This window comes from Thunnus maccoyii, chromosome 13, assembly GCF_910596095.1.
Source record: "Thunnus maccoyii chromosome 13, fThuMac1.1, whole genome shotgun sequence".
NCBI lineage: Eukaryota > Metazoa > Chordata > Actinopteri > Scombriformes > Scombridae > Thunnus > Thunnus maccoyii.
In genome coordinates, this window is record NC_056545.1 from 6,734,063 (window position 1) to 6,748,190 (window position 14,128).

At 39.4% G+C, this 14,128-nt stretch overlaps 1 protein-coding gene across 2 annotated transcripts in view; it reads right to left on the minus strand.

Moving 5' to 3' along the window:
* Positions 1-14,128, minus strand: part of pof1b (POF1B actin binding protein) — a 36,639-nt gene that overhangs the window by 20,182 nt on the left and 2,329 nt on the right. For both annotated transcript variants that reach the window (XM_042430338.1, XM_042430337.1), the window contains exon 2: positions 11,052-11,129. In XM_042430338.1, the coding sequence (XP_042286272.1) occupies positions 11,052-11,129 (78 nt within the window). The remainder of the gene's footprint in view (positions 1-11,051; positions 11,130-14,128) is intronic.

Consider the following 14,128-nt stretch of genomic DNA (forward strand, 5'->3'; position numbering starts at 1 on the left):
ATATGAGTTGATGCCCTGGAGGTTTCGCAAGAACATCCTTTCAAAACAGACATCGCAGTGTATGTAATTATATAACACAATATAGTACATTAAATACCTGGGGAAAAAAATCAAGGTAGTTCAAAAGTTCTGTTAATTCAATATTGCTCCAACATTATTAAAGATATTAAAGATAGAAATACGTTGGTAGCAAAACTGTATAGCATAATCTATATCCTCGTGGATTAAGTCAAGTCAGGACAGTTTTAATAAGCCAAAAATAAAAAAATCACTTTTTTTTTTTCAATCTGTACAACATACTACACTTTCTATCCCTAGACTCTAGATTTTGATAAGGACAAAAACAGAACGCCCAACCCCTCCTCATAAATATAACTTTATGACCAGGAAACAAGAACACAATATTTCAAAAAGGTTTAATCATTTTTTATCCTACTTATTACGTTTTTTTAATATAAACCAGCCTTGAATATCCACAACAAATTTCCTGACAATGGAGCCAATAGCTATCTTGTGTGACAGTTTGACCTGATGTTGGCGCTACAAGACAGACAAAGTGAAAGAGTTCATCCTCTGGAGAGCAGGAATGTGATTTGAAACCTTTCCTGTTAATCTGCTGGTTACATCTTGATATTAATTGTGTGCAAGTGGAAATTTGGGCTGAAATGTCAGGATGTAACCAAACAAAAAGAATAGTTTGAAATACCTTTACATGGATTAAAGTGTAGGTTAAGTGTGGTGCTAGAGGAAAAATCAAAAGGTCACCAAAATAATTCGCAGTAATCCTCAGTGGACTTTGAATTTCATGGCAATGTGACCGGTTACAGTGTCCAGATATGTTGCAAACTGTTGTATGAGCAAAAACAATAACAGACTGACCTACATCACAGACATCCTCTGCTGCTTGTGTGGCAGAAATAAAGAGCTATATTCCATATTTCATAAGGAAACCTCAGAAGAGAAATCATAGAAATGTAGGAACACATTTTAAGCTCCCTGGTTCAAGAAACTGACTTGAAGGACACAGAATCTGTGCAGCTGTAAGGATGAAACTGTGCATGTTTTGTTAGGCTTGGAGGTGAAGGTGGTGGTGTTCATTTTCATTTTCGGGGATCACAAAGACGCCTCCGGTCGACTCTGACGCAAGTTTAATAAGCAGGTAACCTGCAGATGCTAAATTCCAGGGATCCTCTGCAGCACCGAGCTCATACTGCTGTGTAGAATGTGTGTGAGGATAACAACGACCGTATGATGATAGGTTAGTGGGTTAGAGTCACAGCACAGGAGTGTGTGTGTGTGTGTGTGTGTGTTTGTCTTTGTAAGGCAGACTGACCTAGAAAAGAGAGAGAACAGAGCAGCACTGGGTCAAAGTCTAAATTGAGTCCTAAAAACATTATTTTCCACTAAATGAGCGTCTATCTTAAAACAACGAAGATTCATTCTGGTTGCATCACTAGAAAAATAAAACTGTATATTAGAAGATAATAAAAAAACAAGTTGATTTGAGGTGGAACAAGTTGAAATAATCTTATATATATATATGAAGAAAATAAAACTTGAGCTGAATCAATTAGTTGATTTTTTAATTAATCATCAATGCAAAACTGACCAACAATACTTCTGATAGCTGACTAATCATTTAAATAACTTATGAAGCTTCTTTAATGTGAGAATTTGCTGCTTTGCTCTTGCTTTTATATAATTAAGAATTAAAAAATAAAACTATTTTAAGTTATTAACATGGGCTCCAGGACCTTGTAAAGGATAATGAAGATTATCATCAGCTGCACCCTAAATTAGACGTTTTTACAATATATGGGTTTGTTCACGTACAAATCGTTTATCTTATGCTGCAATTTCCAGACTTTTTCACATAAATAAGTCTGTAACTCTCGTCACTTGTCAGGTTTACTGGTGTAATCTGACATTAACGGATGGAAGAACTACAGCGAAACAACAAGATATGAGTTTCATCTTCTTCTCCCTGCCTGGAGGTCAAACCTCTGTTAAACGTGATGAGACATCAAGTGTTGTTTCAGGTATACACGATCTTGTCAAATGAGCTCAAAAAGCAGCATTTTCCTGTTTCCGGCGTCTCCGGGACAAAACAGCTGACTGATCTGGTTTTATTTTACTTCTTACAGGCTGTGAAAGGAGCATCCCAGAAGACCAGTAACCCGATATTCAAACTCAATACTTCACCACCTCACCAGTGTCAGGCCCACTCACAGTGTGTGTGTGTGTGTGTGTGTGAATGGTGATGTAGGTCAGTGTGTGAGCCAGGCTCTCAGGACTTTGTGTAACACAAGAGGTTGCTTTTGGAGAGAGAGGAGTCACTTTACCACACAGGCTCTTTGTGTGAGTCTTTGTGCTCTCACTGCAAAACATCTCCTTCTTATGAAGTCATTTTTGTGTGTGTTGCAGTCTGTCAGCGCAACACTGAACACACTGTATCTCAGCATGTTTTCAAAAGTATATTTTCCAAAATTAAGTTTAATTTCATGAAACTAACGTGCTGAAATCTTTCTTATTTAAAGCAAACAGACATTCATTTCTTAAATGTGAGTATTTTCTGGTTTCTTTAGTCCTCTGTGATAGTAAACTGAACATCTTTGGGTTGCGGACTGTCGGTCGAGACAAACAACTATAACTAACTTTGTACAGAGCCAGAAATGTCCTTCATCCTTCATTCGACTGCAACCCGGGATTCAAACCAGCAACCTTTGGATCCCAAAACACGCAGCTCAAAACCTTTTCACACCGTTCAGATCTAACGTGCGACGTCATCCTGAGCATCAATCCGCTCTCACTGTTCACAGGACGACATGAAAGCTGAACATCAGCTAATTAAAACCAACAGCTGTCACTGTTACAGCAGAAATTATTCTGAGAGAGATGAGCCTCTTCTTCATGATGTCACTACTCTTGTGCCGTTCCTGAGGTCAGCTTCTCAGCTAAACTTTCCAGGAAGTCACATCTAAAACTTGGCGTCACTTGGCAAACATCAGCTTCAAGCCTTCGCCAGTTATGTGAAAAAGTGCAGCAATGAGGAAAAGATTTGATTTTCTCCTCGATGCGGTGACGCGACATGTGATCTTGAGGCTCACCTCCGGCTGTAGCACGCAGGACGTGTTTGTAAAGACATTTTTTATTTAGAAGTTACGTAACAAAAAGGAAGCTGTGACCGTTTTCTCTCTCTGTATTGAGCAGAACCTGCTGATGAAATACCAAGCAAGCCCTTTCCAACAATCATTATAGGGACTGGATGTGATCCAGGAGTCACCATGGCAACAAAATTGAGCACTGACAAAACGTCAGTTTGGAGGGGAGGATCTGAGTGTGAGAGAACAGTGTCAGATGTGAGGCAGCAGGTTGAGGTGTTCACAAGCATAAATCATGTAAAACTTCATCTACACAGAGTTTAATTCTCAATTAGTCATAATTAGCAAGCTGTCTACTTGTTGCCATGCAACGGTCATAACCGTTTTAGAAAATGCTCAATTAAGCACCAGCTAGTTCAAATACAGAAAATATGAATAATGTTATTTTGTTTTGTTTTATTTGTATTTTAACTGAAGTGATTTTGGCTGCAGCTCAGCAGTCAACCAACTGTACAACATCCTCCTTTCTATTCTTGCTCTTTATTGTCTAAAGCAGCATTAAACTGAATTCACAAAATCCAGAAAAATAAGGTTTACTTAGTTACAAGTTTAAAGTATGAAAGAGTAAGTAGCAGTAGTAGAAGTGATCAGTAAGGAATGACATGCTGTACACTTCTTCTCATCTGACTCTCAGCAAGAAAGCAGAATGTCAAAGTAAATGTTACTTGAGATGAATAACTCAGTTTTACACATTCATGACACGCTTGAAGCTTTCACACACGTTGGTCACAACACTCTCTAACTTTTTCTTTTTTTTTTATAGCCTTGTTCAAAACCTCTGATTTGCCATCCACATCACTGATCTGCTCAGTGGTTAAATAGGTCTGGTGTTGTGCTCGTTGACGGCTGTTATAGGCAGGATTATGAATGTGGACGTCATCTTACTGTGCTGGAAACTGACAGAAAAACTGCCGGGAAAATGGCAACAAACACGGATGAGATCAACGCTGCTGAGATGACAAATGACAATTCTGTCTGATTATCAGGCTAAACTTTCACAATCACCAAGCAACCTTAAATTAATAATCCATCAGTTGGAGACAAATTAAAAGATCCCCTCCAGACATGTTTAAGACATAAAAAAAACACTTAGAATTTTCTTTTTTGTCTGAAAAAAATTCAATGCAAAAATTCAATTCCATTGAAAAATGCAGAATCTATAAACATGCAAACATGGTTCATTTCCAGAGTTTTACTGCTGGGTGTGAGCACAGAGAAACTTTCCCCAGTCAGCAGATTGTTTGATGTGAAAACAACCTTCTGGTGTCAAACTCTGCACGTCCATCGATCTGCACAGTGAAGCTCAAACATCCAAGCGACTTAAAAACAAGTAAAATACATTTTGCAGCGGAGGGAGGCGTTCCTCCTCAAAATCAAATCTCATCTCTGAATAGCAACGTGGGATTTATCACAAAAACTGACAGAATTTTGAATGAAACCATCATATTACCACGGAAATCAACTCCACACAGATTGCATCATGAGGCTTTAACTTTAGAAATGTGAGTGTTTATCAGCAACAGGCTGCGGAGCAGATGGCGTACAGATGTGATAAGATAAAAACATAAAGACGTGTTTATGAATAGATTTATGAATCTAATTTCAAACAAGTCAGTGAGCTCAACAGCATGTCTTCATAAGCATCTTAAACAAATATCTTTACGGTGATCTGGCTGCTCGTGAGGAGCTGACAGGAGCAGTATCATCTTACTCATAATACTGTAACAAGAGAACACAGATAAACATTTCTAAAAGGCCACAAACCAGCGCTGACGAGGTGCAAGCTGACAGTGTGAAAACATGGTTGCAGACCTGTCTGCCGGCTGCAAAACTCTGAATTTTGCTGACACCGTAAAAAAAAGGAGGATCGAGAGGCTTTAAACTGTTGGTGTTGACAGTGAATTCTTACAGCTACCGAGTCATTTCATGACAGTGAGACATAAAAATGTTATTTATGCCCCTTTAATTAAAACTCAGTAATCATATTTGAACTGATTTTTTCAGTTTGGCTGACAAACTACTGAGGAAACGTCCTCGATAGTAAACTGTAAAAACATGACGTCTTGTTTATGGCGTTCTTGCGTCGCCACGATGTGACGCACTCCTTCGCTACCCTGTAATCTATCTGAATACTTCACACACACACACAGAGAAGCCTCTTAGAAAACAGCTGAGCAGAGACAAAAAAAAAACAATTATCTCATTGTGGTTTTGTAATTAAAAGACCGCAGACCTCATACGAACATGTCCGTCAACGACGTAATCACACTTGAACCTCGACCTGTTCAAGAAAAATCTAACACCTTTCACTCAGCTCGTCTAAGCTCTTCTCTCACCAGAGTATTTTTCTGAGAGCGGTATGGCTTTGACCTTTGACCTCCTCGAAGTTTATTGTTTACACGATGTCAGACATCTAGAGGGTTTTTCTTCCCCGCTGCCGTCACAAAAGAAAGAAGCATCCGCTAAACGTTGTGTGAAATGTGTCTGAACCACAGATCGACATCACGCCGCCTCAACAAGCTTCCTCAGGTGAGCGCTGCCGTCACTGAACCGTAAACGCCAACTAAACACTAAAAAAAAAAAGCTTATAAACGTCAGAGAATGTCCTATAATCCAAAGTAAATCTTCAAATTGCTTGTTTTGTCAAACCAACAGTTCACAACCCAAAGATATTCAGACAAATGAAAGCAGCAAATTCTCACACCTGAGAGGCCAGAATTACACGCTTTTACTTTAAAACTCGTTCATAATAGCTGTTGAACTTTACAATAGATCAGCTGCTGATCAAACAGCACTTAAGTCTGGTGTTTTCTACTGTAAAGAGCGGCCAGAGTCCTGTTTGAACAGCCCGGATGTTGCATCTACGTGTATCTGTGGTTAAAAACGTTGAGAAAACGGACAAACAAATCACTTTTATCCGTCTTTTACGATGTGAAAATCCACATTTTATTGCACCTGAATGAATAATCAAACCGCTCTCTGTCAGGTGATTAATATCCCAACATACACAGTCATAGCTGCAGCCTGCGCCAACCTGTAAACATCAGTTTACAGCTGCAGACGGATCTGTACGGACCAATCACTGACCAATCACAGGCTGACTGACTTGCTGTGATGGCGTGTCACGGTTCATTTTGAACGGTGCATGTGACAATATGACGTCCTTTACTGTAGGTTTTCGCTGTAGTCGACATTTTTAAAACTCGTCCTCCGACTTTTTCGTCTTTGATCTGTGGCATCCATCCCGGAGTTTCAGCAGAGAATCAGCTGAGAACAAATAATAACGCAGATCTGCTTTTTTTATTTCCAGGTTTGATACAGTATTTGTCTTTTTCTATTGTCTTCAGAAACAGAGTTTCAGCTTGAGAGGTTGCAGCTAGTCAGAGCTGGTTTTGGCTTTGTTAGTTCACCACACCTTCCACTTTCACACTGATCACCGTCATTGTTAATAAGTCATGCAGTGTTGTTTTTAGCAACATATTTTTCTGTCATGGTTGTCAAAAGACTGTAAGACTGTAAACACACATAAAAAAAAACCTGATGGTATTCTGACGTTGTTGTGAACATTCTTTAAAGGCTGAATTGAAAAAACACAGTAGAAGAAGAAGACTGACATGGTCATTTTGGATTGTTTTATTGTGCTCGGGTAATAAAGCAACAAAAACATGAAGAATATACCTCACCCCGTCATTCAGTCATGAGGAAACCATGTCATTCTTTGGCTGCCACAGGGTGTGGTGCATAACTTGAATTCCTTTGATTTAAATAAAGAAATGCTAAATCGCCATTTTGTCTTTATAATTCATATAATGACACCCATGTTTAACCTCACGACTTTGTAAAGAACTTGAGTAGACGACCACATGAATATGGATGAGTATTATTTATATTTTGTGTGTGTGTGTGTGTAGTTCATCCTCACTCAGCAGAGCAACAATAAGAGTTTTTTTGCTCCCTTAGGCCGAGTGAATGTCAGTCGTTGAACAGCAGAGGTCAAAAAGTAGAGCCTCCTTGACACTTAACAGTACTCGAGCCACACACACACACACATATTTCAGCACTTCAAGCCCGCCGGCTCCACCAGTGGGTCTGTTTTTATTACAATCCCATTTTACAAGATGAGAAACTTGTAGAGTCTAGTCAAGAAGCTAAAATTTGTTAGCAAAGAAAACCTAGAAACAGCAGCACTGACCCTCAAAATCGCTTCTGTTGCCTTAAGAAATACATAAATGACAACAATTGTGAAGAAAAACAAAGATTAGGACCAGGCTACTGCAGGAGAACACCCCTCCTCCATTCCTGTATGAAAACATGGAGGGGTGTGGTCGTCTCCTCTACAGCGAGTTTTATCTGACTTTGTTCTCACCGAACAATAAAATCATCAAACGATTTCTTCTGCCTTGTTGAGAGACGCTGATGAGCAGATTACAGACTGAAGCCTGACAACCCAAATCACTTGGAGTTGTACCTGAGAACAAGACTGAACACATACCACGAGAGCTGGAGGGAAAGCAGATTAGTTACGGCAATGACTTCAGCGCACACTCTGCAGATGATGCAAGTGAGAAAGACTTGAAACTTCACAATTCACAATTACAAGTCTTTGCTCCTCATACTTTTTAAATGTTTGGATTCTCAAAAGAAGAAGGAAGAAGAAACATAACTGCAGCTTTATGACACTGGAAAGCGGCTCGCTGTATTTGCAGCCGACAATCAAATATGCAAAGCTGCGAGAAAGTGCAAACATTGTAAATTTCATTCTGCTATGCAAAATCCCTCTCAGCCAGTCCTGACCAACTTTGCATTTTGACATCCTTCCCTCCGGTCACAGATACTGGCTTCTAGAAATTAGGAGCAGTTGATTCAAATGTTCATTTATTTCATGTATCCAAATATAGCATAAAGCGCCTCTCTCATACATGCTGGTTGCAGTTTGAACAGTTTCTTGATGGACTTTGACAAGTCCTTACTGCAAAAACACTTTCCTCTTGTAGGACCACAAAGTGAACTGAACTGAACTATTCAACCGGTCAAGAGTCAAAAAGCTCAGATAATTAAAACAAATGTAATAAATGACACTTTTTTTAAAGTTCAAAACTGGTGACAAAGTGACAGCTTTATAAATTTTAAGTCAATTATAAAGAATCAAATATTTGCTGGTTCCATCATCTCAAATGTGATCATCTGCAGCTTCTTTTCTTTGTTTTATAAGTGTTTAAAACTTAAATCGCTTTGGGTTTTGGACTGTTGATCGGACAAAACAAGAAATCTGAAGTCGTCAACTTGAGCAACAAAAAACAGTGAAACTAGAACAGATAAATTGATAATGAAAATAATCATCAGTTGCAGCCCTAAAGTGACAATTATGCTGACAAATTATAAACTCAGGCAAATGGAGATGCTTAATTTGGGAAAACATCTACACTATTTAAAGCATATTCTCACCAAACACTGATGTTTTTGATGATGGGCTGCAACGTAAGAGTAAAACTTGTCATTGTGACTTCTGAGTGTTAGTGGTGTAACGGAACGTAGTTGATCAGTGACCCGCACGAATCGCCCCCCCCCATGGTTTGGCAGGCATATGAACTGCGGATTAACTGCAAAAGTTAATGTCTCATCCGAGACCAAATAAATAAACTGCTGTAAAGTACAAGTACATGGACAGACAGCACGTCGCTAGCAGGGATTTTGAAGAGCGACGACCAAACCATCGTCTAACGGGTCATCTGCAGGTATGTTTACATGCTGTTTAATGTGCTGCAGCTGAGCAGCTAACTAGCTGCTAACTGACGTTAGTGGAGCACTTTTCCCCTGTGAATGTCTGTTTGATGGCTCGTTCAACAAGCTGCAGGACAAGACGTGTGTTCATGTTTGTAAGTTCTCATCAAGTCTTGATGATGTGAACACAGGCTATTGTTTCATTCACTACCATGTTTAAAGGAGGAAGGTATCAAGCCTCATATTGCACTTCAGTTTAACAATTGAGTATTGAATATTTTATATATTTTAAGATTTTATTTAAACGTTGGACATCTTGAATGTTGTTTATATTTAAGACCATGGGCAAAAGTTCCTCGTTTCAAGTGTTTTACAGAGTAATTGGAAAGCAAAGTTATATTTGTCTCCCTTTTTTTTTTTTGCTGATCTGAAAAATGATCCGATCCGTGACTCAAAACCGTGATATGATCCAAAACATTGAGTTTTGTGATCTGTTGCATCCCTACTGAGTATGTGTGAATGCAGCAAGGATTATCTCAGGTCGAGCCAAGACAAACAGCATCAAAACACCGACACAGCCGCCATAAATCAGAGAGCCTCCCTATTTGGACAACAGCTATATACATGACACTGCAGGTTCAACTCAAAGGAATGCACCCACCCAGAACTAAGAGCTCTGGGAAGCATCCAGCCACACCTCAATTTAACACCCACCCTGAACGGGTTGTCAGTATTGCGACAGTCGAACGTCCTGTGATTATGACCAAAGTGCTGTAACATAGTGAATGTGAAAGCAGGGTGTAGCTGCACACACAGAGAGCATGCATGTTGTCGAGTGAGTTGCCCCCGGCTGAACTGAGAGGTTTTTTTTTAAAAAAAGATGCTCATTATGCTACTGTACTTTCACACAGTGCCATGTTCCCATGTTGAGGCTTCAAGCTAATGGGTGTGTCGGCACAAAACCAATAGATGGACTCCACACTGCCTCTGCATTTTACCTTTTCTTTGTTTCTCAGTTCGCTCCATGTTCGATTACAAGACTATACTTCAAATGGTGAATCCTTTGGAGAGTTGGCAAAAACCACACTGCAGCAACAACCAACACTCATCCAATCATCATCTTAAATGTCAAAAATGTGAAGTAAATGCACAGAGCAGACAGGTAAAGGTAGCTCAGCTTGTACAGGAGTCCCAGTAGGCATGATGTTGTTGATTTGAAGGTCAAAAAGACGCGTTCTAAATGTTAGAAAAATGTTTAAATTTACTAGAGGCAGAAACCTACTTCAATAAGCATTTGCAGCTCAAAGGATGTCTGGACTTTTAGATCGAACCTGGACCACATTTGGTTGAAAAATGAGACGTCTACGTTACAAATAACCAGAGCTGGGTATTGAAAATCAGTATGTTTTTGGTATAAAGCTGGAGAAAAACATTTGAGTATTGAGGGTTAGTATTGCATTTCTGGCCAAATTCATACTCATCTTTACTTAGAATCTTATCAGTCAGTTCATCCAAATTTTGGCTGTTTTTGTTAACATGACCTTCAACTTATGTATTGTGCCAAAAGATTTCGAATGGTCCCTGCACGTTGTCATTGCTTCATCAGCATATGAATCAGGACCAGATTGTGAAATATAGTCAATTAAATGCAATTAAAACAACAGTGACGTTTAAAATACTTTTCAACCAGGTGTAGCCCAGTTTTAACCGTCCGAATGCTAAAGTAGTTTTCTACCAGTGCAAACATGTTGATGTTGACACAACTTTTTGTACCAATGTTGAAATCCTGTGGAAAGATGAGAGTCGTGGTCATTGCTGCTACCTGCCTGGTAGTCAGCTGTTTTGTTTTTTTTTAGAATCGATTTTTGCTTTTTTATGCTTAAAATCTCAACTTAATTTGCTTTTATTTTTCAGTTTGTGTATCGTTTCATTTGTGTTTTATTACAACAAAACACAAAGTAAAGTAGATGACAAAATACTGAACTGAACTAAGGCGAGACTTAAAAAAAAAGCTTTTGCTCCAGTGGGTTTCTACTTAGTGAAGGACACATACTTGTGTGGCTGCCAGACTTCTGCTTCACTGAGGGTTTCATGTTGAGGTAAATTAGTGGATTTGTGTGTTTGTGTGAGTGTGTGTGAGTGTGTGTGTGTGTGTGTGAGTGTCCTTGCCTCCTCCTCAACACTTGGCTCGGGGCTCTTGATGGGACTGGACGACTGACTGAACACTGAGGACTGTCCACTGACGCTCTGAAATATCAGACAAAAACAGACAGAAAGAAGAAGAGGAGACTGTCAGACATGAACATAAAGTAATGAGTCCTCAGAGTACTACACACACACACACACACACACACACACACACACACACAGTGTACGGCATCATCTTTATCCTTTAGTAAACATTCTCATTAAAAAATCAATCAGGTGTATCTTGACTCAGCCTTGATTCAGCAACAACTAAAGCTTTTAGTCTTTATTGTCAGGTAGAGTTAACAGATTGGAACTGTATGTGCTGACCCATTAAGCACTGGATGAAGACAAACTATTACAAATAAAGCTGATTTCAGTGTGATTTGTCCTGCAGTGTGTCACGTAGCATGGACTTCTGATTCAGCTCGGTGGAAGCACCGTGAATACAGAGTCCGTTGATAAGTGCATTAGTGTATGCAAGATAAGAATGCTAATGATCCCAAGTCAGTCATGACACAATGTTGTCAAAATATGAACTCAAACTGACTGTCTGACAAACAAGTCATACAGACTCGACTCTGAATTGTGACCATAATTCAAGACTCGGCTTCTTGTGAGACTTGAACAACAAAAGTATCAAGTTTCGATCTGATTAAATCTCTCCGTTACATCATCACAACAGTGCAACATTTACCTTACGAGGCAGATGGATTAACGAGATTACTGGATTGTGAGATCACGCAAGAATCCATCTTGTCAGGCTTCAAGTTATGCGCTTGTGGCCAAACCAAAAGTGGTTCGGACCATTCAGCGTCCTACGGGGAACTGCTACGGCAGCTATGGGCGCGGATTTAGCGAGACGTTAGCCTGTGATAGACGGTGATAGACAGATGGTTCATCCAATCACCTGCCAAGTAGATTTGAAAGTGTTTGCTCTTTTCCAAACAGCTTCCAAGGACGACTTCTCAGATGGTTCTGTGCATAAAAACCATCTGGCATGTCAGGTTAGCTTTACATCACCTGGCAAACCCCAACTTTAACTTGCACTAAGCTGGTATCAAGTCTTCAACACTAAAGAAAATTCTGGCATCATTGTTTAACTCTGACACTGATGAAACTTCTGCTGAGATCTAAACACAATGGAGGAGAATTTAATTTTGTTCGTGAACCTTAAAGTATTGAAATCATTAGAAAAACTTAATAGGAACCCGTCTTTCCAGAAACAGCGTCTCACTTCATTACTATAAAAAACAAACTTCACTGTCCACAATTGTCATTGGAAACAAAACAGGGAATAACTGTTTGTATGGCTAGATACCACTGGTGCAAAGGAAGTATGTTTTTGTGTGATCCGGGCAAATTGATCTTTAATAAAAAAGGAAGCTACACGTAGCATTTAGCCTCAAGCAAAGTACTGATTCCCGAAAGTATGAAAAGGATGTTGCTACTTGTCCTTCTGCCCTGATGTCACTCTGGAGGCATTAACAAAATCGAAAACTGAATCTGAACCAGTAACAGTCAAAATAAATTCAGATGAGGTAAATGTATCTATAGTCAACTTGCCAAGTAAAATGTCTCCAGATTTTGTACCATGAAGCAGTTCAGCAGAGAGAAACAGTCTTCTCAATGATGGGAATAATCAAAAGTACTCCTATCAATTTTCTTGTACTACCTATAAAAGCAGTACTTAATAATAATAAATAAAGTGTCAGAAGGTTCCAACAGTCCAAGGTGGCGTCTTCAAGCTGTACGTTTTATTTGACCACCAAATAAAACCCAATGATATTTCATTTACAATTATATAAAACTAAACAGCAAATCCTAAATATTTTAGGAGCTAGGATTAGCAAATGTTGGGAATTTTTGCTTAATTTTGTGTCACCCAATCATTAATTTCAGCACTTCAAATTACACCAACATCTCAAAACCTATTGGATGATTAATAGACATTTAAATGTGGCGTGTAGACATATGAGAGTAACATTGGTTGCCCTTAATCTACCGAGATATACAGACCTCAATAACAGATTGTACACTTGGTAAAGCATAGATGATGTAGATTATATCAATCTAATTTATCAGAGGTGATCCAGGTGAACCAGGTGGAAGAATGTGTTAGTCTTCAAATGTAAGGGCGTGTCACCTCAGCAGAGTCAGACCAGGCGTGGCACCACTTCTCTATCAAACATGTCACGCACACTGAGCTCTGAGTGCAGCTACTCAAACAGCAGAATGAACTTGAATTAGTAATTATCAGGATGACAAGAAGCCAAAAGGAAGGTCCAGAGGAAGCCCAGACAATATTCTGCTGCACAAAATGTATTAAATAAACTTAGGAGTTGAGGAAAGAGGTATAAAGAACATATATTTTAATCAAAGCAATCTAAAGGAAGCAGAAGAGGAAGATGTGGGAGAGCAGATATTATTCAAAAAAGGTCTTGGGTTCATAGGGAGGGAAGGGCAAGGCATTCAGGAAGTGATCATTTATGCAAGCGGGGAAGCGTTTTCTGCTGAGATATGAGCAGGTGCAGGAGAAGACTGCTGCCTCCTTAAAGTAATCTATGAGGAAGAGGAGTTAGACAAACCAGAGCTGAGGCCAAGCACGCTAACAGGTGACAAACTCTGAGGCCTGCAGCACAGTTTGTACTGAGGAGCAGAACCGTGCAGATACAAAACCACCTTGACACTCATTGTAATGCTGGAACTATTGGTGGATTAATCAGTCGAATCACTAGTCAATCGGAAAAGGGCAGGATTGACAACCCTAGAGAGGTCATTCAGTCGTTTTGTGTTAACACAAACAACACAACAACACTGTCATGACTTAAATCAGGAAGTAGCTGATCAATGAATACGCAAACAAGCCACAGAATCTGACCAGGCATTTGATTCCAACACGACAGGTACATCTCAGTCAATACCCAAGAAGTATTGAGGTACGATACCCAGCCATAACTATGGATACCACTTGTGTTTTTCCTCTTTGGAAAGACTGCTTTTAGCGCCTTTTTAGCCTTCAACAAAGACTGAATTCAAAGTGGGAAAGTTGCTATCAT